Here is a 25956-nt window from a genome sequence, read left to right as displayed (position 1 = left end):
GAATGTCATCTCATTGTGTCTTTGGTCAATTCAAGTCAATTCATCCCTTTCAGTCGTCATTTATATACATTCAGAATTACTTGATGCATGTAAAACTATAATTGTAAAACATTAAAAATTAGTTTTTGTGTTAAATTTTTTTCTTTATCCAGCAGACTACCGGTTCTATTTGGCATTTTGATTGGCTAGCTAATAGGATGCTAACGTTTTATGATTTAAAAAAACTAATAACACATATATTTTATGTTTTTAAAATATTTTATATATTATATACAGTACACATTGTACTGTAACCGAAGAATGCGTTTAAACCGAGGCAAAATTGTGACAGAACTTTTCAATGTTAACCGAAAAACATGCTAACCGGGGCTGATGCTAACTGAGGTTCCACTGTATATCCTCAAAGTTTTATAATCCTGCACTACTGTAAATTAAAGGATACGGGGTGCCACTATGATATATTTATATACGTATATTTTTTTTTTTTTTACACACCTTTTGCGTCCAGTGGTTCATGAGTAGAAGAGTTAGCTTAGTACAAGAGCTAGCTTACAAACACATACTGTACTATACATGGCTGTAATGGTCTACGCATTATGTTGTTTTCAACAAAAAAATCACATTTCTTCACGAAACACTTCTATGTCAAAACCTACCTAATAAACTCGGGTTAGGAAATCTCCAGGATTCGTTGTATGTGGAATACTGAGGATGGGAATAAGGGCTTCCGGAGAAATCGCCTCCTGAATGGGAAATAAAACAACAAGAAAGACGTCAAGTTTAGCAAATTACACAGAATACAACAATTATCCAGGTTGGAATTATTATTCATTGTACTGCCATAATCTCTTTCATCTCATAAGCGCTCTAATTTTTCTTAATAAAATGCTTTAATAACAGTGAGACCTGAATAAATAAATATGTAAAAATGTGAGTCCCAGGATAAAACCCCTGCCTTAGGCTGCATTCCCATTTGTCATGTTTGGTTTGGTTAAAATGCTAAATGACATGTCATGCTTATACAGGGTCTGGTACATTTGTAGGCTAATTATAAGGCAAATAAAGTAAAGAACAAAAAGGTCTTTTTATTTTCAAAAAGTTCATATAATGCCATTTTTTTCATATAATGCCATTTTGCTTTGTTTCTTTATAATGCCATTGTTTTTGTTTATTTTTCACTTCCTGCTATGAATTGGACTGGTGAGCATCGCGCTTTCATTGTGGAAACGTTTATCAAAACAAACAAATTGAACATTGCATTTGCACTTCAATCTTCATAGACACGATCCCGTCCCAGCTGGAAACACCATCTTGTTATGGGTTACCAACTTCAGACCTACTGGATCTGCATTGAAACGAAAATCAACCGGTCGATCTTGCACTCATTTGGAGCATTTTTATTTTTACTGTAGCTATTTTTGTTATCATATTTATCGGTAATACCTCCTCATATCAGCCCAATAACTCTCGCTCTCCATAATTGTTGTGCACCCTTAATAATATGTCATAAATTTGTCCATCAAGTCCTTACTTTATGCATAGTATGTTCTTTCCTGCACAATGACATGAATACCGATATGAACTACACTAAAGTGCACGTCAAGTATATATTTTTAATTTGTGGTCCATAAGTGTGAATGCAATCTTAGAGGTTCCAGTGCATTTGTCATTGTAGTAATTATCTCATAGATACACTTTTGCTGAGTTTAAATCCCGTACTGCCATGGAAGTGGTGGATGTTTTTCTTTGTGAGTGCAATCCCACCTTATACAGTGCATGATAGTGTAGTTTTTCTCCCTCATTTACTACCTCCTGTCTGGAGTTTACTCGCATTTCTCTCGGCTTCCCTTCACCCTTACCCCCTTCTCCCCTCAATTTCTCCTTCCTCCTACTCCTGCACTGGTCTGCCGTACAGCCAACCTGTCACCCTTCACATCAAAACAACATTCTTTCTCCATTTCTTCTCCTATTTTTTTCCACCTCTTCCTTTTCCTCCTGCTACCGACTTGCTCTTTTTTTTTTTTTTTTTTTTACTCTATTCTTTCTTCTCTCCTGAACCCTCAACTCCTCCCGGGGGATCCCTCTCCCATCGCTGACAGTCACAGACCCCGGTGCTCCCCTCCTCCCCCTCCCCCTCCTCCTCAACACCATCCCTCCTCTCCCTCTCGTTCTGTCGGTTCTGCCTCAGTGCTCTCCAACACCCCCTCAGAGTGTCAGCCCCCTGCTGCACTAAGAGAGAGAGACTGGAGAAGAGAGTTGCTTACTTAATGAAGGTATAATATTAGACAGGGTGGACATAAAAGGAGGATCATTTAGCGGAAGCCAGAGGAGCAAAGTTTGGAGATGAACTCCGGTACATCTGAGCTGGGATTTTACAGAGTAGACTTTTAGTGTTCAAGTGGTTTGTTTGTCTCATCCTGGTTTGCACAAACAAAGTTCTCCTTCCCACATTATACCCACAACTACAAGTGTGTGTGTGTGTGTGTGTGTGTCTGCATCTGTCAGGTGGGGTCGGGATGCAGTCTCCATGGCATCCCCGGGTGCGAACATCCTCCCCTTGTCATCACCGTGGTGACGGCAACATGTCAGGTTGTTTAGGAGACGAAGGGAGGGGGGAGGTAAAGAGGAGAGACGAGGCTCGCGGGTCTCCCTTGTGTAGCGCGTGAGTGTCAAGGTCGTACTATGTTAAAAACAAACACACACTAAAAGCACGCACGCACACACACAAACATCACACAAGTGCACACAAATATGCTGTCAAACCTGAGGACAGGATGGGGTGAGCGCATGGGGACAGGGCGACAGGGTTAGACCATCTTTAGACGTGCTGTTCATACACGTCCACCGAGAGCGAGTGTTCGTGTGTGCGTGTCATACAGAGTGAATGAGTGGGGCAAATGCTTGTAAACAAGATAATTTTTACTTTTGTTTGTTGATTCTCGTGTCATCCTTTATTTCTAGTTACAGTTGGGTCAGTCGATCCTCCCTTTCTCTGAAGGGATGTTTTTCAAGTACAACTCATCCTGTACGAGTTAACCAAAGCTAAGGACTCAAGTGTTCTGGCTGAGAGTGCTGTCACACTCTCAAACTAATTGTTGTTCCACATAAAGATCATATATTGTAGTATTTTTCAATAAAATAAGTTCGAGGTCCAGCAGTTTGTAAAGTCAGCTGCTTTCTCAAATGTTTCTCAAAATGGCTCATTTGACTACACTATTTGAGTTCTTTACTCAATCCGTTCCATAAATATTTCAGTATTGAACAAAGTAGAACTTGTTCTCAATCAGAAATCACTCCACACTCTTTATTTCTCTCTGGTTCTACCATATCTTACTTATTGTGTGGAAATATGGGGTAATAACTATAAGCAAGCAATCTTCACTCGCTAAATGTACTGCAAAAAAGGTCAGTAAGGATAATTCATAATGCAACCTACAGAGAACATACTAACTCCTTATTTCTAAAATCACAAATACTTAAACTTGCTGATATAGTTATTTTTCAAACAGCTACAATAATGCATAAGGCTAAAAATAACTAATTACCTAAAAATGTAATTCAATACTTCTCTACAAGAGAGGAGAAATATGATCTCAGGGAAGAACTAAATTTGAAACACTTCTATGCTAGGACTACGTTAAAAAGTCATAGCTTTTCAGTATGTGGAATCAAACTATGGAATGGATTGAGTAAGGAAATCAAACAATGCACAACGATGAGCCAATTCAAGAAACAATACAAGCAGTTGATGTTTGCTAAATACAAGGATGAAGAGTCTTGAACCAGTCATGATGTGCTATATATATCACTATATTGACACTTACTATGGTACCCATTATGTCATTGGATGGTCATATCACCTTGTACTTCGGTACGAGGTACATTATTAAAAAAAACAACAAAAAAAACCCTTAAACTGTATTATGGAAAGCAGGAAGTGAACAAATGTAACAGTTACTGATTGTAAAAGTACCAGATGGAGGGGTAGGATTTAATAAGCTTTGCTTCTTCCTACTCCTTTTGGACATGTGGAACTGTGAACTGATTATGGGATGCACTCAATTGTAATTTAAGTCTTGGTAATGTGTTTCAAACTGTTCTTTCAAATATGAGAAAAGTTACCACTATTACAAACTTTGGGATGGGGGTATTAATATTTTGGTACCCACATTCCAAAAACATGCTAGGTTAATTGGCGACTCCAAATTGTCCATAGGTATGAATGTGAGTGTGAATGGTTGTTTGTCTATATGTGCCCTGTGATTGGCTGGCGACCAGTCCAGGGTGTACACTGCCTCTCACTGGAAGTCAGCTGGGATAGGCTCAAGCATACCCCCCACAACCCTAGTGAGGATAAGCGGCATAGAAAATGAATATTTTGGTATTGACCTGCCCACAACTAATTACTTTGTTTTCTGGCTTGCTACAACTTCTGTTGTTTTGCTACCTGGATCGTTTCCTGTTTGAATCCCTCATATTTCTCTACTGCTTCCAAGCACTGAAAATTTTGTGCGAGGCAGAGAGAAAGACAAACGAGAGCCACGATGGCGGCCCCAGGATTGAAACACAAAAGCGGCTGAGAAGGCAGTGTGGAAGGGAATGAATGAATTAGTCGTGGGTCACTGGTGATTCTCATTAAAAACAAATTACTAATGTTGAGGAGGGACAGCTGTGCTACTGTGGCTGCTTTCTAATGATACACACACACATGCCACCCCACTGGGAGCATTGTCAGTCGTAGCATTGGCAGACAAGAAAGAGGAAGCGCTAGATAAATGTATCGAAAACACACACACACACACACACACACACACACACACACATCCACTGGGATTCATCTTCGGAGGTGTTTGGCAAGTAGTGTAAAGTCAATAGTTAGGAGTACCTGGTACCATGCCAGTGAGGGACGGGGCGGAGTAGCTGCCCTGTCCCGTGGGAGGAACATGAGGAGGGTAGCCTGGCAGGGTGGTGCTGGCGAGGTCTCGACCTGCGATGGAACACACACACACAGAAACGATCAATTCCTGTTTGGAGTGATCAACAGTTAGGAAAGTGGTACAGTACATTTTTAAGTATCCAAAGCAGTTAGCAGTTAATTCTGCATCAGATCAAGCACATATTGGTTGTTATTTCTTTCCAACATATATATTTTATATTCATCAGAGTTGCATTGATTGTCTCATGATGGCTTTTTGTGTCTTTCTATATGTATTTCCATAGCCTAGGGGGCTTTTGAGGGACTCAAGAACCCAGAACAACCTGGTTGTGTGGCAGATACCATATGTTTCCCTATAGAAAATGGTTTGAAAAAGACAGGTTGTCTTATATTTGGGATCTACAGATTTACACATGCAAACCAATAGATGGCGCCAAGCGACGTCTCTCACAGCTTTTCTTACTGACATTCACACAAGCCAATGACTTACCAACAGAGAGACTAGTTGGGGAAAAGTGTTTTAAAAGGGTTTTATAGTCAGTCGTCTTATAATGTGATCAATGCCATATTATTATTGTGTCCATGAAATGGTCAAAAACTCTTCTTCTTCATGACGCCATACTAAACCCTTAACTTTAATTTGTATACTATGTAACAGGGCGGTGTGGTTGTGCTAAAGTACGATGGTAAACCTCTCCTCTCGATGCCTTAAGAACCACACTGGACGACGTGTTGGCAGCTCAGCCAGGGTGAAAGGCTGGATTTTTACATTTAATCACCAGGAATGACTGGCAAGTGTCAGCTATGACTCTTACATGACATTTATAGACTTGCTATCTTAATAGCCTTTCATAAAAAACAGGTTTATGTTATGTCTATATATTGAGCCCATCAGATTATTTATTAAAACCTCATACCACTATACTCATTTATAAAAAGCTCCCTCACCCAACGTTTCCTATTAATACCCCATCGTGTGTCTGTCAGTGGCTGGATAGGATATATAACTGCATTAGACGACATGACAGTGTGTCGGCCCCAATCATTTCTCTGTGTTTGCATGCTGTAGTCAGTGAGTGTGAGCGTGGAGCAGGAGCCCTCCATTCATCATCATCATCATCATACACACACCATCCTGCACACACATTTATCATCATCATAAACAGTTCACATGCTAACACCATCAATCCCGTTCAGTTGCCCTCCACTTAAGCACCGCTAACAGGGAGGAGAGAGATTGGAGGAGGTGCAGTTGGTACATAAGGGAGAAAAAACACAATCGGAAGAGTATGTGCTAAAATGTTACAGAATTCATGCGATAAAATGATAAAAACAGGATGTATTGATAATATATCTGCTGCACGGTGGGTGAGTGGTTAGCGTCATCTCTGTGTAGAGTTTGCATGTTCTCCCCGTGCATGCGTGGGTTTTCTCCGGGTACTCCGGTTTCCTCCCACATTCCAAAAACATGCTAGGTTAATTGTCGACTCCAAATTGTCCATAGGTATGAATGTGAGTGTGAATAGTTGTTTGTCTATATGTGTCCTGTGATTGGCTGGCCACCAGTCCAGGGTGTACCCCGCCTCTTGTCTAAAGACAGCTGGAATAGGCTCCAGCACCCCTTGCGACCTTCGTGAAGATAAGCGGTAGAAAATGAATGAATGAATGAATGATAATATCTCATATCTTGATGTAACGTGTGTATTTAATCAATGTATTGGAAGTGGAAAGTTCAGGACTACAAGTTTGATTAGTTTTGTTCTCTATTTTGAAAAATATATATTATTCAGCTCTCATTGATTTTAATGCATTTTTGTGGCTTTCAACAAGGTTCCTGACCCATACCTTGGATGTTGAGGGATTGTCTTTGTTGACAGGTCTCTACAACATTGCATAGAGGTCGGAAGCCATACCTCTGGATTGGCAGACCAGGGTGGTGGTCCCCTTTTTCAAGACTAGCGGGTGTATGGGAAAACCTGGTTTTTAAGGGTGTAACAGTGGCAAAATACTGTAGTATAGAACCTAAAATTAATTGTGAGGAAAAAGAAAAGAAATAGCAGAATTTCCTTGGGGATCAATAAAGCATCCAACCAACCTAACCTTGTCTGTTTTTCCTTCTAGATCCTCCTTCCTACGTCAGCCTCCCCCCTGTCCTCTCTGCTGTCTCTGTGTAGTAAAGTTTTTCTCAGTGTTTGACGCGACAGCGAGGCATTAGCGCAGGCGGACTGCTCATCCGCTCAGGGTCAGTGCACAGGGCACGAGGAGGGGGACGGGGTGGAGGGAGGTTGAGGCAGAAAGGGAGCAGAGAAATGGACTCTCTGCAGTCCAACTGGGGCGGGGTGTGGGGCCGATCCTAAGAGGTGTGTGTTCATAACATGTTTTGTGTATTTGTGCATATGTTAGCCAGTGCAGTTTGAAGTTTCCTCTGAGCTAACACACTACAGTCGGCCCATATTTATAGCGGTTAATTGGTTCCAGACCTGACCGTCATGAATGAATTTCCGTAATATTCAATGTTATTAAATGGAATAGTTGTGTAATGTGAGCATAGTACATGTTTATGACTTTTTGTTTATGACAAGTCAAGTCTGGCATGACTTGTTAGCGTCAATATGGAGCTTGCCACACCATGCCGATAGAAATTGCAGTATTCTTGCTACATTTAGTGGCATACCATGTTGTCATTGATGGAAAGCCTTCATGTACAGTATATGATGAGGAGGACACTGCTCCAAGCGATTGCATCACAACGAATGATGAGTTGCTAACAACTGCACTTGTTAAAAAAAAAAAAAAAAAGAACTTTTATTCCACACAAAATGCTCCAGTAAGTGACAGGCCACAATTGCCAATTGAGTAAGTCACCATGATATTGATGGTGATACATGGAGTGCTTGATATCACACCTATATACACAGTCCGTTTAGCCATGTACAAACAACACATAGAATGTGGGCTAATACTTAAAAGATAAGATGTGTGTCCCGTTACTTGCATTGTTAGTTCCCACGTACTTGCTGTTTTTGTCTTTTGTCGCTGTAGAATGCACAGAAAAGTGTGTGTGTTTAGTATGTTTCATATAGGGACTGTGGATGAAGGGCAAAATTCCCCCAAAAGTGCAGTTTTAAGCCAAAAACTTACCACTTCCACACGAGATGGGAGGATATGCAGTGTTAAGGCATAAAAATAATGTAATGTAAGGTAATGTCTCAAGGTTTTGTCATTACTGCCACCAAGTGACCAAAATACTACATATTACTTGCATTTCAATATTTTGTGACTAATAATAGACCATAGTCTACCACAAAACTGATTATTTATTAAGTCATTTCTGGGGGAAAAATCTCTCAAGTCCAACATCAGTGACCCCTGACCAAACAAATGCTCTTCTGGATTAGGGATTCCCCACAGGCTCTCCTCTTGCCATTTATTAATGATAACAGCCATCTTGCACATTACAAATAAACAGAATGACGAGAATAAGTGATGGTAAACATCAGTCCTTTCCAACTGGCCCTTATATGGCATCAGACATAGTCAGCACAAACCCATCCATTTTACATGACGCTTTTCATCACTTGGGTCAGGGTATGCTGGAGCCTATCCCAGCTGTCTTTGGGCAGGAGGCACCCTGGACTGGTCACCAGCCAATCACAGGGCACATATAGACAAACAACCATTCACACTCACATTCAGACCTGACATTAGTTTGAGAGGAGAGCTGCTGTCAATATCAATATCAGTTGACATCTTCATCAGTAATGAAGCGCTGCAGCAATTTAGTTGAATTGTACCAGCATATGCTATATGATGTTATATAATAACACTGGGGTCCAAAGTTTTTCCACTGAGGGCTATATAAAGAAAAATCTAACAATGCTGTGGGCCACTTTGACTTTTTTATATAGTATATATATTTTTTAAAAAGGCTAAAAAAATTCAATTTCTTTTTACATTACATTTGCTGTAATTTTCCAATTTGCAGTTTTTTATTGTTATTGTGTTTAGTGTTTTAGTGTTTCTACAACGTGCTGCAGGCAAATAATAAACAAGTCATAGGCTGAAAATGGCCCCAAATGATCCCCATCCCTCCAAAACATGGAGGATGGGAATGTGTAGTGTTTCATTGCGTGTTTAATATCCAAGAGGAATACTGAGTGAATACATTTTGCAACACTTACAGGGTGCATTAACGTGTCACCCTCTAGGGGGAGCTTTATTCTGAGGGAACAGACGGGTGCTAAATGAATTTAATGCATAATATTCCAAATATGTACGCGTGAATATGAATATCTGTATTTGCATGCATAAGCAGAAGTGGAATATTCTCTTTATCTCCGTCTCGGCTCCGGCAGGTAATATTCCTGAGTGGTTTACAGACGGCCAAAAAGAGCCAATTCCCGCATATCCCATAGTCCCAGCTCTATGATTCCCCTCATTACTGTTGGGAGCACTGAAGCCTTGTCCGAGTGCTCCCTGGTCTACTCTTAATTAACAACCGCCTCTCCCAGTGCCCCTAAATGGACTGTTTGCTTTTCTTTTTTTTTTCCAACCTCTCCATAGACCTTTCTTTCTGAACATTTAAACCACAGGGCTTTTTAAGACTAGATGAAGATACTGAACACCCAGTCACTTTTGGTGCCGTGTCATCAGTGTATAAATGAGCTGTTTCTGTCCTTTCATGATAATATAGTCCCGTGAATCATTGTGCTGGGTGTAAAAAAAGAGTACCTGAGTGAAGCCCAAGGCACGGCTCAAGTAGACTTTATAGGGATTACAGAATTTGCCATATGAATAACTTTATTTCTTCATCTAATGTGAGGATTAAACGGGTACACTCCGGGGTTTAAAAATGATTGAAAAACATAGAGTGCATATACAGTAGATGATTTTGTAGTGTTTGCACAACTAAATTGCTCAAATACACACACCACATGAGTGGTATATTAAAATTAGCGGCTTATTTACATTCTATCACTTGTGTTACCTCTCCTATTGCATGGTACCATGCATATTATCAACCAATGAATGATTAAATGCATAACGCATGTATCCTATTTTGAACAGCAACATTAAAAATATTCATGGAGATGTTATGGTCCCAAGGAAGCTGCATAATATACAATGTAATCAGGAAATAATTGCATTGAAATGTATTTATTTATTTACAATGGATGCCTACAATAATCAATTGATCATTAAGAATGACCTAAGCTGATCCTGATAGAAGACAAACTATAACAATAAGACGACTCCTCGTTTGTTGAAGAATCTTTTTTTTTTTTTTTAAGACAAAATCGAGACACAAGTATGCCAGAATTTTTGTCTGATGACTCTGCTTAATTCAGGGGTCTCAAACTCAATTTACTTGGGGGCCACTGGAGCTCGGGTCTGGGTGAGACTGGGCCGCATCAGGTTTTGAAAAAAAAAAACGCATTTATTAAAAAAAAAAAAAAATTAAAAAACTTTGCTTTGGTTGCAATTTTCTACAAGAAAAGCTCTGATAAAATATTCCACTGTTCTCAAATATCTTACTTTTTATTTTTCTACACAAAATAAGATGAAAAATAAATAAACAAATCAAGAATAAAGAAAATCAATCAATCAGTAATAAATAAATATAATAATAATAATAAAACTGCAAATAATAAAAACTTAAGAAATCACATATAGTTAGTGGGTAGACAAATTATTTTTTTCAGATTAAAATGAACAAAGCATTATTAGAGCCCTGTAGACATGACAAAACACGACTATAGTCACATTTATACTCTTTTTATTTACAACATATTGCGCAACTGCAGGGTCTTGAGACACATGCTAACTCGCAAACTAGAGAGCTAGCGACCTAAACAGTAGCCTTCAAGCTATTTCCTTTAAACTTAAATAGCCAAAAACGTACCACTTCCACACGGATAGGGAGGATAACTATTAACAGTTATTTAACCTTTAACATGAACATTAATCAAACGTAATAATTTTTTCTGGGTACATGATACCATACAGCATCCATATCAAACTTGCGCGGGCCGCACTAACATTAAACTTTCATATCAAGGTGGTGGCCTCAAACTAGTGTCCTGCGGGCCATATTTGGTTCTGACTTAATTGATCACCATTATCTTAAAATTTACATCACAACTTGTCCTTTGTTGTTTGCTATCTTCAACGACTGTTTAGAAAAAACCTCTAGAGCCTAAGACAACCTGTCCGTTTTCAAAGAGAAAAACTGTCTTATATTGGCATGGATATGGTTAACTGTTGATGACCGTAATCATGTTCACTGAGGCAAAACGGAGTGCACTATTTCCACTGCAATTAGCAGAGGTGATATTGGTTGCAGTCAAAACTAGTTTGCTGAGCAATGAGAAATTAGGTTTTATCTACTAAAACCTCCAACTCTTGTATTGTTCTGGCATGGAAACAGGAGATCAAACCATTCAGAGTAGAAGAAAGTAGAAGAATGCCACTTCTTGTTTGGATTTACAGTATCGTCTTACCTGGAACTATTGAATAGGACTGTGGGCCAGCCACGCTGGCTCCTAACTCTGCCCCTGTGCCAGGATTGGTCAAACTATTCTTCATTTCGTCCAGTCCACCGGCGAGAGATGCCATGGAGGAGTAATCTGACGTCTGGGCAGACACACAAAGTGGAGGAAAAAGGATATTGAACATTAGAAGCTAGCCATACATACGTAAATATAGTATATAATTTTTGTTTGGTTCTGCTATATGATGCTGCTGCTTCTTCAGAGCACAGTAGCAAAGACTGACGTTCGTGTAGGCACACACACACACACACACACACACGTATAAAGGCATTCTTGCAGCAGAGGGTGTATTGATCTGTTTACAACAAGGATTTACTGTACTAGCAAGTCCAACAGTCGACAATCACAGGATCAACTTGTTTTTTTTCTTCTCTCTCTTACACACACACACACACACACACACTCACACACACGTATGTTTAGACCAAAGCTGACACAAAAAGCCTCCTGTCTCTCCAGACACCAACAACACTAACAAGTGTGATTATCTCAGCACACATACTCGCTCATCCAATGTACTACACTCACACACGTTACACAAGGTAAAACAAGGTGTAATGTCTTCAAACAGTTTTATTGTCAATGTGTGACCTTTAGTTCTTCTTAATTCCATGCACACCAATCCATTGCATAAATCTACTAATTTAGTAAGTCACATCTGGTCTACGATCAATGAAAAGGTATGATAACAAATTACAGACTGACTCGGTCATTACAAACAACTCCGTACAGAAGCTAGAGTAGTCAGTGTACAGTTTGTATAGCAGTAGAGTGTTCTGATAATGAGTCAACACACAACCATTACAGTCTAAATAGCGGGCAACAAAAGTGTGCACACCTGTACAAGAGTGAGTCGGTGAGGAAATGGAAGCTCTTTCTTTGGTAGGAGCCAATAACCAGCTATCAGTGCACTCACAACAAGATAGTCACACAACAGGTCATTATATATAACAATAAAAGAGTCTGACTCAAAGTGTCATCTTACAAGGAAGACTAAAGTCATCGCACAGCTACTTAACACTCAAAATGTATACCAGAAAAAATATACAAACATGTACCAATACATCCATCCATTCATTTTCTATACCGCCTATCCTCATGAGGGTCAAGGGCATGCTGGAGCCTATCCCAGCTGTCTCCAGACGAGAGGTGGGGTACACCCTGAACTGGTCGTCAGCGAATCACAGGGCACATATAGACAAACAACCATTCACACTCACATTCATACCTGTGGACAATTCGCCATTTACACTCATTCAACAATTTGGGATAGCCAATTAACCTAGCATGTTTTTGGAATGTGGCAAGTTTTTTTTATTACGGTTTCCCATAATGCATTGCGTCTGAACAATGCATTCATTGATGCCTGCCACGGCACTGCGGATGACGTCAGCCATTCCTCTGAGCTCCTCTGGTAAACAGAGGCAGCATTGCAGTGGCAGCATCCAGCCATCCATTTTACTTTGTTCATATTGGTATGTATTTGTCTATTTATCATGTATACCTTTTTAGTGTTAGGTTTCTGTGTGATGAGTTTAGTGTTCTTTATAAGATAACACAGTGAGCTATATTGAGTAATGACCTGCAATTTCGGTGGGTTGACAAGCTCATTGTGAGTTTTTTTTCACAACCCATGATTGGCTCCTGTTAAATAATGAGAAGTCTGGTGTTCATGAACCAATATGCCATTTTATGACATGTACGTATATATATTTATACATTTATATATGTATATACTTATTCCTCTAAATTTAGTGGTGTGACTTATACACTGGAATTATTAGAAAATGTACCGGTATGTTATGCGTACTAATGTTATGCGTACTAAGAAAATGAAGCATCCCATTCCTGTCTTGCTGGAGATGTGTGTCTGTGGTTGTGTGTTTGCACTTTGTGTACACAAACGACAAGCGATCAGAATTTCCTTTGGGTGATGAGGTGAACGTTTTGCGGTGACCCTTTTAATACCTCCGAATCTGTTGAAAGTGTAAGTGTGTGTTTGTGCTCACTGACCTCTTAAACACCCCTGTGCTCGTCAACACAACACAACCACTGGACTGTGACCTGCCAAATAAGAGCTTTCCCCCCTCCCGCCGTATACTGCACTGCACTGCAGGCCCTCGCCACATTTGAAGCCTCGTCTCTAGATGACGCCCACACACACACACACACACACATTACACCTGTAGCTTTTTTTTTTTTTTAAACGCTTCATATGTGCAATTCCCCCTTCACCCCACTTTCTTTCTTGGCTGCTGTCATTCCTATTATAATAGTGTCTAATGAGTCCATGTTGCCATGTAGATGGGGGTGTTTGATGCAGCAGTGGAGAAGAAGGAGGACTGCTATGGTAATTGGCCATGATGAAGTTTGGCCAGTGGGGTGACAGGCCCGCTAAGGAAGATGGATCATTCTCATTCGCCCCCGTAAATGTTGTCAATTCTGCCGCTCACACGGCACCATCAGCCCTCATCAAAGAGGAGGGACGCAGCTGTGGGACACGCAAGGGGGTTTAGGGTGGGAGGTGGTAGGTTGTGACGGGGCTGCAAGAAATGGAGGCAGGGTGTGAGGTAGATTTGGGGGAAAGTCAGAGGAAGTTGGTGGACGTGGATGAATCTAGATGAGATGAGCTTGTTGAAGTTAAGTGAGAACTCTCACTTCATTCATTCATTTTCTACCGCTTTTTTCGCTGGAGCCTATCCCAGCTGTCTTTGGGCGAGAGGCGGGGTACACCCTGGACTGGTTGCCAGCCAATCACAGGGCACATATAGACAAACAACCATTCACACTCACATTCATACAATTTGGAGTCACCAATTAACCTAGCATGTTTTTGGAAACAAGGAAACACAAAGATGGCCGAGGGTGGAATTGAACCCTGGTCTCCTAGCTATGAGGTCTGCGCGCTAACCTCTCAACCGCCGTGCCGCCCAATCTCACTTCACTAACCACAAAATAAGGAGGGGTTCACACAAATAAGATAAACGAAAAAGGCACTCAGCAGGGTGTAGACCTCCTCCAAAGCACAACAATCCTCATTTTGGATTGATATCCCATAATACTATATATCTGGAGCTAGGAGAAAACAAGCAAAATGTCAAAAAAAAAAATAGTTTTTATAAGCTAACTCTTCCACGCCTGAACGTATGTATGTAAAAACATGCAGTCCTACTGTTCTGCATGTGTTTTATGTTTCGGACAATTACACCACATGGTTTGATTTCATTAAATTAAATTCATAGTCCACTTGCATTGTGGTTAAGTGGGGCAGCAAAGGGAGCAGCAGTTTGCTGTGTGTGCCAGTTGGCGTCAGCTGTGTAATGCACATCACTGCAACCACCAGGACTGGATTTCTTTAGGAGTGAACTTCGAACATTACTAGGGTCAAATTTGGAATGTAAATATATTTTAAATATGCACAAATATGATGTGAGGCATGGTCTAATTGAAGAGCCTGTACCATGAAGACACTAATGGTATCAGTCGTTGGGCAACTCGTGTTTTCACCGTGTAACCCTACTTTACACACATCAGCTCGGGATACAGAGTCTGACACAGGTAGAGACGTAATGCTTTGGTCCACATCTCACATCAATAACAGATGAGGCCTAATCGACCCTCCACCACACACACACACACACACACACACACACACACACACACGCACGCGCATCCTGCTTGGTCGTGTCGCAGAAGGCCATTTGCATAATGGTATTTCCCCTTTCCTCCATTCCCCAAATTGCTTCCCATTTCTCCATCTCTGTCTTTGTCGCTTCCTCTCTCTCTCTCCCCCTTCTTGTGTTCTCCTGATGGAAAAAGGCTTGACTATAAACAAATACAATTCTCGCAGATGGGCCACAAACGGAGAAAGGGATTGTAAGGAATAGGAAATCATCTCCACTCAAGACAGTGTGCAGTCGGTCTGCATGGGAGGATGCGTGCTGTATTGCCAATTAAGATGGAAAGCCTCATGCTGCAGGAAAATTGTCAATATTGATACTTTTTCACTTCTATTTACTGGACACTTAATGAGGTAAAGACAATATCTACAGTACTACATGAGTAGTAGCAAAAATCTTTTTAAATTTGATTTTAATTACATTTTATATTTCAAATGTCATGTAGTGCAATAAGATAAACATACAATTACAAACATTATATTTAGGGTTCTATGCTTTTCTAAATAAACAACAAAAAAATCCCAGAAATTACAATAATTGCAAAGGTTATTCTTAAATAAAATATGGTTTTATTGTCAGGTTAATGATAAAAATTTACAATGAGGTTAGTTATGGGGTTGTTATAATGCATGTCAAACTCACACTGTAATTTGATCAGGCCTGTGGAACTGTTTGGAGAACACTTTTTCAAACCAAGTACTAACAGCAATCTGTGTAATCGCTCTCATTATAATTTAAAAAGTTCAAACAATATTGTGTATAGCAGAAGCAGAGCATTGTGGGGAAACAAGTTCTTCCGGGTTACGCATCTCACAGATTGTGATGTTTTCGTTTTGATATATATATATATATATATAATACTGTAGCTTTTGCTCGGACAATCCCGGCACTGCGACCATGCGGAACTTTGACTAAAGATGTCTAGGCTACTAAGTTATCTTTATCTTTTATATTTTCTCAAAATCTGACCATACTAAGTACAATTTTTCAGCTTGGATTATTAGTGTATGCTTCATGAAGCTATAATATTGGTGATAACCCCTATTATAATACGACTTTGGCATTTTGATGCTTTGAGGAACTGTTAGACACCTTTGTATTTCGACAATACATTTTTTTTTTAAAACAATTTTTGGCACAACTTTGGCATTTTGATGCTTTGAGGAACTGTTAGAAACCTTTTTGTATTTCGACAATACATTTTTTTAAAAACAATTTTGTTAACGATTTGCTTGGAAACATTGAGAATTTGGACCGAGTGTGGTATCATTGCATCACCGAGCTGATTTATCATCTGACTAATGGGAAGTGATTGAAGGGAAATTCAAATGAACACTCTGTGACAAGCACACATGCAGACACACCTTCCACCACAAATTAATAGTGCGCCTTTTAATAGACTACAAGGGAGATGGACGACATGAGCAGGAGGGAAGATTAAAAAAAAAAAAAAAGGTCTGAGACAAAGGAGGAAGAGGAAGGAATATCTTTTTCTGACGAATAAAGGATGATTTCCTTTTGAGAATGGAACTTTTTAACTCTATTATGCAAAATTGGCCTTTAATGATGTTCTAACAGTATGTGACCCCAGAGCCTGTTTATGAACACCAAACGTGTGAAAAGTTGACGCACAGATGATCAATATTGAAGATGACCCTATTTCATGACATCAACAGCAGGTCCAAAGTCTTATGGCGTTTTTTAGAAATGTCTATCACAGCAAGACCACTCGTTGACCGCAACCACACCATACAACAATAAGCTCTAGGTCCAAATAGCAAAGAGGCTGAGCTGTGGCCGTCATTGTGTCAGTGTTAAGGGTATGACTGTCAATCATTTCCTCTGGGAAATTCAGACTGGGAAAAAATGGGTGGGTGGGGGTTTGTTAGTTGAGTCGACCAGATGATAGAAGGGAGTCGAGGTAGAGGGACAGATAGGAATGTGTGTGTGCACCTCTTTATAATCACAATGCGGCGCTTAAAGCCAGTCTGACCCCCAGAGCGACCCAGAGTTTAACACCCCTATCTCCGATCAGACCCCAGTGGCTTGACTTGGCTCAGAGAGGACACTGACCTATGAATGGTGACTATTATACTATGGACTTGAAGTCTATAGAGCTACTCCAGCCAATCCCTGTCGACCTCTCGCCCTGTGCCACTCCACTTTCCATGTTGGTCACAGCAAAAAGAATGGCCTAAAAAGCCTGACTCTGCCCTTAAGGTCTAAGGCTGTAGCCTACCGTGTTTCTACACGCTACAACTCCACCAGTGTGTGTTTGTCCTCTTGCCCTTTCACTGATCAAGTCAATAAAAGCAAAAGAGGCATGTATTTAAAGGTGAGAGAAAAATAATTGTCATTTTGAGACTGCAGCATAGTTATTTCCTTAATCTATCCACATAGGCAACACAAATGGTAGCTTCTTGTTGTTTTGTTATTACACCTGTCCATTCCACTCATATTTACATTAGTGTATGGCTGGCAAAGGGCGTGAGGTCAATTTAAATGCAACAACAAGATGCAGGCACACCTTGATTCAGTGTCTTTTTGTCTTTTACTTTCATAGAAACGGTGTCATAACATGCTTAATATACTCAATATGCAGCCATTGAGTCATAAATTAGCTTTAATGGGGACATTCATTCATTCATTCATTTTTTACCGCTTTTTCCTCACGAGGGTCGCGGGGGGTGCTGGAGCCTATCCCAGCTGTCTTTGGGCGAGAGGCGGGGTACACCCTGGACTGGTCGCCAGCCAATCACAGGGCACATATAGACAAACAACCATTCACACTCACAATTTGGAGTCTCCAATTAACCTAGCATGTTTTTGGAATGTGGGAGGAAACCGGAGTACCCGGAGAAAACCCACGCATGCACGGGGAGAACATGCAAACTCCACACAGAGATGGCCCAGGGTGGAATTGAACCCTGGTCTCCTAGCTGTGAGGTCTGCGAGCTAACCACTAGACCGCCGTGCCGTTAATGAGGACATATTGTGGGGAATTTTTTTTTTTTTTAACACATATTTGGGTCTTTGGAGTGTCTGCCTAACTGTCAAGTGACAATTCATTTTTAGGGGCCTATTGTGACAAAACAATATGGCTATTTGATATTAAACCGCCTTCACCATTTTCTTTCCAACACAGAATGACTATCATGTCAAAACCCAAAGCTAAGTAGAGCCGCAGTGTTGTTGGATGCACAGATTGACACCATTAAATCGCTCAGCCGCAAAGAACATCAGAGTAAAGTGCATGGATTTTATTTACTAGCGTTAGCTCAACACCTTGGTCAGAAATGCAGAAGAAGCACGTCTGCTTCACTAAGGCTGAAGTCAATATTGTCTTGATTTTAGGGCTAATACTCTTCATTCACACTCAAATATTTTCAGGTTCTGCCAAAAAAAAAACAAATCCCAGGAACATTCCAGTATGGACAGGGTAAAAATAATCGCCATAATCGCTGAGCACTTTTAAGGGCCCGTGCATATGTATCTATAATAACTGTCCGTGCAGTTTTTCAGTTTCCTTTTGCTCTGCAATCATACACTGTACCCCAGACTGTACCCCTGTATTGTATTGTACTGTCTTGGGAAGCCATGTTTCCAGTCATGGTAACGCAATGCCTATTTATGCTGGCATGGCCTGCAGCAGAGGGGGACGGGCAGTGGTTCATTTGCATAAGACTGGACAGCTAACCAGCTGTTCCGGATAGGGTGTTTTTAAATGATTCTTGGGGTTGTCGACGCAGGTATGTCTTAGTTATTAAGACATACAGGAACTGTTGTTTAATGTATGAAAAAAATAATACATCTCCTTTTTAACTTTAAGAGAGTGACTTGTCATTGCTTACAGCGGACATGAGCAACTGTATGACACTGGTATCGAAACAGGAGTTCAGAACATTTAGAGAGTCTCCCATCAGAACAAACAAAAACAAACTTTCTCACAATGAAGCCCGTCACCCAAACTCAAGCTCCGCCCACACAGTCTTGCACTGTGCTACGCCCTTACCTTGCCAGGGTCTGGGCTCACATAGAGGTCAGAGCTGGATTGGATTGGACAGGATGGCTGTCTGTCAAACAGGCGGTCCAATACCTCGATCTGCTGCGGTGAGAACAGCTCTCCTCTCATCTGCTTCCTGAGGAAGTCCCGCCCACTGTGGCTGTGCCCGTTGGCCAGCGGTGACTCCTGAAGACCTGAAAGGGAATGAGGGAATGTTGATGTCTAAAGAGGGCTTGCAGACACAGGCTGTTTACTGGGGAGAATTAAAGATGTATGTATGCCAGGGCTCCGGTTTATATGCCAGATTGAGAACGTTGATGGAAAGGTAGCTGATAAAAATAAATCTCAGAGGCCGGAGAATTTAAGCACGGACTCGAAATAAACCTCACCAAGCTGATTTAAAGCCATCGATTGTGGAGCCTGCGAGAAAATGCTATACAAATGCAAGCCATTACCAGGCGTACGCCGCCTCTAGTTCTTGATCTCTCAAAAGTACACCCTCTCTCCCTTCTCCATCATTCTAGCCGCATCACCCATACACACCCTGTCACAAAACTATATATATATAGCAGCGGTATCAGTATTAGACAGTGAGCTCTCGTATCCTGCAGTTATTGCAAGGCTGAAGGACTGAACCAGACAATTATAAGAACTCTGAAAAGTCGTGGCCCGCAAATGATTAGAAAAGGGAGAACCAGAGAAATAGATAAAGAGAAAAAAGGGGAAAGGTGGGGATGAGGGTGAAAATCCCCCACACTAGAGAGCCAATTCATCGCTCCAAACTGGTCCTGAGAGCCTATTTTAGTCCTGGGGTCACTCACTGTGTGTGTGTGTGTGTGTGTGTGTGTTCAGTGGGAATATGACAGACAGGTTATGATGGAGTATTGCGGGGAGGCTTAAATATTTTTACCTTTTGATTTGGATTGAAAATACAGATGCATTTGAGCAGACTCCAAAAAAAGAGTATTGAAAGAAATAAGCAGTATTGAATGAGGAGGTTATTTTTTTAACCATACGCTAATTGCAAAGAATGATGACATATGGCAACATGTCAACATCACTAATATAAGATGCTAATTCATTAGGGTGAGGTTGCAACATGTTCCTATGCAGGACAGTCAGTCTGGATCAAAGTAAACCTGCATATTGAGGAAATTATTTTTCTTCTCACTCTTATCATCTGCTTGCATTGGTTGAGTGTCTCCAAGTGAGGACGCAATGGGGAAATGATGAGAAAAGTTTGCTGTGTGTGGCAGACTGTGGCACATTTTTGCCACTTACAGGACTGAAGTGGAACGGAAGTCTTCCCAGTTGTCTCCGAGTACTACAGTTTCCTCCCACATTCCAAAAACATGCTAGGTTAATTGGCGACTCCAAATTGTCCATAGGTATGAATGCGAGTGTGAATGGTTGTTTGACTATATGTGCCCTGTGATTGGCTAGCGACCAGTCCAGGGTGTACCTCGCCCGGAAGACAGCTAGGATAGCCTCCAGCATACCCCTGCGACTGAGCATAAGCGGCATAGAAAATGAATGGATCGTTTAGCCGTTTTACAGTCGTGCTAAAAACCCACATTCGTTGTCCTCATTTGTTTTGTTGCCTCTGCTATTATTTTTCAGACAAATACAGCAGATCCTCGCTTTTCACAGGTGTTACATTGCAGTGACTATTGTAATTATTATATTAGATTCAGCTCCAGAATCCTCCCCTTCTCTCTTTATTTGCCACTGTTCAATCGTGACACAATCTAGTATGCCTCGCACTTCCAGGAAGGATTTTTGATCCTATATTAACTTGTGTTCCCCACATTTTCCGTCTTAAATCTGGTGCGTTCAAGGACTGCCAAAGTCACATTATTAGATGGATAGATGATAGATAGATAGATTGCCAACGAAATGTCGTTGCCTGGCTCCCGTAACAATAAATAATAGTGTGGAGAATAAATAGATGACATCAGATATGAACAATGTACAGCGTAAACAGTAATTTGAACAAATAATTTAAATAATTTAGAATAAATAATAATAGTAATGCCCTGTGATTGGCTGGCGACCAGTCCAGGGTGTACCCCGCCTCTCGCCTGAAGACAGCTGGGATAGGCTCCAGCGCCCCCGCAACCCTCGTGAGGAAAAAGCGGTAGAAAATGAATGAATGAATGAATGATAATAATAATTTAAAACACATGTCCCGATTTTTTCACATGACTATATTTCAGGTTCACCTTTTTGAATGTATTAGAAACAGTATTTCTAAAGCACAATGGCTGTATTTTATATGCGTGACAAGTAGTAGTCACAGTAGTTCTGGTATTTATTTCCTGAATTTTGCAACCTTTAGAAGTGAAAATGTTGATTTGTGCGTGTCCCCTCCTGGGACTTCCATTAGTCATGCAGTTTCCAATTGGTTTTGGCTGTGTAATGCCATATAAAGATTTACATCTCATGTGTTTGGGCGATCTGAAGTCACCGAATCACCCCTTTTGGTCATGGGCGTATAGGCTTTTATATACAATACATGCAGGTTTTCTGTCATGTACTAAGATGTGATGTATTTCTTAAGGTTTTCCTCCCAAACTTAGAGCTTCATCAGTTCCCTTAGTCCACATAGTGGACCTAAGTTATCATGCCTGGAGGTACCGGAGTTGTAGTAGTTTTATAGCTCTCTACGTTTTACAAAATAAGTGTGATCTTGGTTGCTTGGAGACGCAACTTCTTAGAATATGTGGTGAAAACTGGTTTATGTCAAGGGTCAGTCTTCTAGTCTTATAGACACAAACCAATGTCCATCATTCTCTGTGGCTTAAAAAAAAAAAAAAACTCACCAAACCTTTTCAGTACACAAAACCCTTTTCATCTACTCTGACAAACACACTCCTTGATCATAATCTCTCTTTCTCTACTACTACACTCTCTCACACACACACATACACTCGCGAGTGGGACTCGGGTGTAAGGTCCGCAGGTCTCTGGTGGTGACAGACCAATCAGAGTGGCGATAAAGCCAGTATGATGCTATAGCCTGGTAACCCACAGCGACCCATTTAATCCCAGCGGCCAGTCCCCATGATGGAATTCAATTGATCAATCATGTAGCTCTGATGGCACCATTTCAGCCAGCTTATTGCTTTCTGCTGCGTCTCCGTCACACACACATACAAATATACACTCTGAAAGTCTCGAGCACAAAGCACCAGACAAAAGGAAGAGCTTTGGGGAAACAACACAAACTACAAGTAAGAACAAAGCTTTTGTTTATGATGATCAATATTGTCCATTCATCTGTGTGAGTATGAGTGTATGTGTGAGTGTGGCGATGTGTTTTTTTTCCTAACTGGCTGGCTGGGTGGGTGGGTGGGTGGGTGCGTGGCTTGATATCCGGCTGGTTTCATTGTATCCATGGATGGGTAAAGAAACTCATTGGCGTGACGGGTTAAATCCTATTCACCGCTGGACACACACACACACACACACACACACACACACACAGCTGCCTCTATCTCCATGAGTCAGTCTCAGAGGGGAAGTGTTTCTCTTGCCTCTTTTTCAGAGCAGAACAAAACAAACAATGAGCCATTATTGTTCTATCCCCTCTGCCTTTTTCTTCTGTCTTCCGCCTCCTTACCCTGTCTTCCTCCCTCCATCATCTGCTTCATCTCTTGGCTACCTGCTTGAACCACTGCTGACTTGTAAAATCTGGTTGGATGCGAGGATTTTTAAGTACTTTTGCAGGGGACAGAACACTATTAGACTGTGTATAGACATATACATAAAGTAAAAAAGTTGATTTGGAAGCTTTTATGCTGTAACTCAAGCATGTGGGTTATTTTCATATACTGATTTCTCCAATATACTTTTAAAGCAGGGGTCTCAAACACGCGGCCCACGGGCCAAATGTGGCCCGCAGGACACTAGTTTGAGGCCCCCCGCCTTGATATGAAAGTTTAATGTTAGTGCGGCCCGCGTAAGTTAAAAAATATTACGTTTGATTAATGTTCATGTTAAAGGTTAAATAACTGTTAATAGTTATCCTCCCTATCCGTGTGGAAGTGGTAAGTTTTTGGCTTTTAAAGTTTAAAGGAAATAACTTGGAGGCTGCCGTTTCGGTCGCTAGCTCTCTAGTTTGCGAGTTAGCATGTTATTATCAGTTAGCCTAAGTACCCTAATAATCCTGTTCCACCCCTTAATGTTACATTGCTGTATGGCAGGGGTCTCAAACACGTGGCCCGCGGGCCAAATGTGGCCCGCAGGACACTAGTTTGAGGCCCCCGCCTTGATATGAAAGTTTCATGTTAGTGCGGCCCGCGCAAGTTTGATATGGATGCTGTATGGTATCATGTGAACTTGTGTACTTGACATAAAGAAACCAAAATATCAGACATGTGACCTTGCAGCGGTGTTTCCTTCCAAACTCCACTGATCAAAGTTTTTTTAGGGGGTGGGAGACATAGAGAGGAATTCAGGGTGAAGGCCAGAGAGCCTCGCCCCCTCCTCTGTTACCCCCCTCTTGACTGCATCGGCTCCTGCTCATTCCCAGCATCTTTTATCCGCTAAATCTGCTGCGTGTCACAGTAGATGCACAAGAAGGGTCAAAGGTCAGCTTGCTGTTTTAATAATGCTATGAATGCTGTTTTTAAACATTGCCTCGAGGATGACTTTCTGTAGATGTTGTAAAAAGGTTTTCCAACTGTCCCTTCATGCATACACCTTGCAAGACAATAGGTCAAGATACAATAGTCCCCTTTTGGCCCCACAAGTCAAGTTCTTCCATTCAACCCCATTCATCTACATTCTGCTCCCGGTCACCCTAACACCCCCCTTCCACTTCCCCTTGCTTTGGCTGGGGGGCACAGGTCACCACAGGGCTGTACCCCCACATACTGACTGCAGACGCACACACACATGCACAATACTAACAAAAATGCATTTGCAAATCCCTTCAAAATCTTGTCCAAATCACATTAGCATATTGCCCCCGACTGTCCCACTAAACTGTCCCATAAACCAGATCAGAGAACCACTATGAAACAATATGAAAAGATAGTAAATTGATGACAAATAAATAATTAATACATTTGCAAATACATTTATTAGACCATACTTGCCATAAACTCAAAATGTTATTTATATAGCAAAATGACAGCTTATGGCCTCCCTTGGTTGTGATAACTGCTTGCAAAACATTTTTCTTCTGTTTACGGATGTAAGTAAATTAATTAGACAATATATTTACATATCATTTTTTCCAGTTACATATGGTAAGTACTTGGTAAGTACCAAAGCCTATTAAAGGGGACCTATTATGCTCATTTTTGACCCTTTGTATTGAGTTGTTTGCTCCTATAGAGCAGCTATACACAATAACTCGAACAAAAAGCTTTCTAGATCTTCCAGAATCTGCACCTATTCCAGCTGTATTTCCTTGAATGTCCAAAAAACTGTTTTAATTTATTCCACCCACGGCCACTCCGCTGTGATTGGTCCCACTCAGCTTGTACCCAGGCATGCCCATATAAGGAAGAATGAGCCGTAACCCGTGTATCATATTGCACATCAAATCGTCATAAACAAAAAGATTTCCGACCCTAAAAAACTATTTGACTATTTGCCTCAAACACAAAGCCGAGGCTGTAGTAAAGAAAAGCTGAAAAATATAATATGTAAAGGTCAAAGGTGAAAAATGACATTGTTTTAATCCATTAAAACAGTCCCTTAAACTAAATAAATCTGCTTATTGTCAACCTTAATGATTCTCTAGTGTGTGTTTGCTCCTGCTTCCATCCATGTGCATGCAAACATCTCCACGGACCAACATATGGGTTCCAGAGCAAACTATTGTGTCCTGTTTGTCTGTGTCTGTCCATGTCGCTGCATGCTGTTCCTCCTGTCGCCCCTCGCTGTGCGTGTGTGTCATTATCCAGCGGGGGTTACTCTAATGGAAGCTGTGATTAGCAATGCTGTTAATTAGACCACAGAGCAAAACCAGACAGACCTACTATCGCAGCAACGTTGGTGGCACATACAATGCTCCGGTGAAACCTGGTAGTGTTTCCATTGGAATTTAAAAGTTACGTCAACCAGCCAGCATGTTACACGTAAAAAAACAGCATGTAGCAATAATGCTGCTAATTAGATTACAGGGCTCACACTTGAGTATCTGCTGAGGTTGTGAAGGCACACATAATAGTTCATCCATACAAAATTAACTTATTATTTTTAAAAATACAGCTTCGAATAAAGACATCCCCATTATGGGTCATTTTCACTGCAGATATTTGGACTTTGAACAGCTATTGCCCTAAAATGTACTAGTAGCATAATGAGGTCAGCTTTGTTGACAACATTGTCACAAAATTATTGTCATTTCGATTTGTATAAGACACACTGATGTTCAAGCCCCAACCGCCAGATTTAGATTCATATCCACATCATAAAATAACATGCACAAGTCTGAGGACAAGGCAGCTCTTTGTTTGACAAGAGCCATTTGTGAGCAATGGAAAAAGTCACAACTAGCCGTCGCAATATGACAGTCTGACTCACAGTCCATATCAGCTGATTTCATGATCCATATGGATGATCCATATTGGCACCATAAAAACTGATCGGAGCATTTGATATGGATGCTGTATGGTATCATGTACCCAGAAAAAATGATTACGTTTGATTAATGTTCATGTTAAAGGTTAAATAACTGTTAATAGTTATCCTCCCTATCCGTGTGGAAGTGGTAAGTTTTTGGCTATTTAAGTTTAAAGGAAATAACTTGAAGGCTACTGTTTAGGTCGC

The 25956-nt window shown here is 40.8% G+C and overlaps 2 protein-coding genes across 10 annotated transcripts in view; one reads left to right on the top strand and one right to left on the bottom strand.

The window, feature by feature from the left end:
• The window catches only part of LOC144899797 (uncharacterized), a 66752-nt gene that overhangs the window by 17871 nt on the left and 22925 nt on the right, over positions 1 to 25956 (top strand). Inside the window, exon 7 of one of the 8 annotated variants that reach the window (XM_078793272.1) lies at positions 7058 to 7191. The exons of 6 other annotated variants lie outside the window; for them this stretch is intronic. The gene's annotated coding sequence lies outside the window, so the exon portion shown is untranslated. Of the gene's footprint in view, positions 1 to 2505; positions 2967 to 7057; positions 7192 to 25956 lie in introns of those variants that run through there. One more of the 8 variants, XM_078793273.1, reaches the window with a different exon arrangement.
• The window catches only part of pax5 (paired box 5), a 49969-nt gene that overhangs the window by 2974 nt on the left and 21039 nt on the right, over positions 1 to 25956 (bottom strand). The window contains exons 6-9 of one of the 2 annotated variants that reach the window (XM_058062179.2): positions 19180 to 19364; positions 11437 to 11569; positions 4886 to 4987; positions 657 to 743 (exon numbers count right to left, since the gene is read on the bottom strand). In XM_058062179.2, the coding sequence (XP_057918162.1) occupies positions 657 to 743; positions 4886 to 4987; positions 11437 to 11569; positions 19180 to 19364 (507 nt within the window). The remainder of the gene's footprint in view (positions 1 to 656; positions 744 to 4885; positions 4988 to 11436; positions 11570 to 19179; positions 19365 to 25956) is intronic. The other variant, XM_058062355.2, reaches the window with a different exon arrangement.

This window comes from Doryrhamphus excisus, linkage group LG9 (assembly GCF_037039965.1).
Source record: "Doryrhamphus excisus strain RoL-2023G ecotype Guam linkage group LG9, RoL_Dexc_Guam_v1.1, whole genome shotgun sequence".
Taxonomy (NCBI): Eukaryota; Metazoa; Chordata; class Actinopteri; order Syngnathiformes; family Syngnathidae; genus Doryrhamphus; species Doryrhamphus excisus.
The sequence above is the reverse complement of the archived record's forward strand: the minus strand, read 5'-3'. Positions and strand labels throughout refer to the sequence as shown.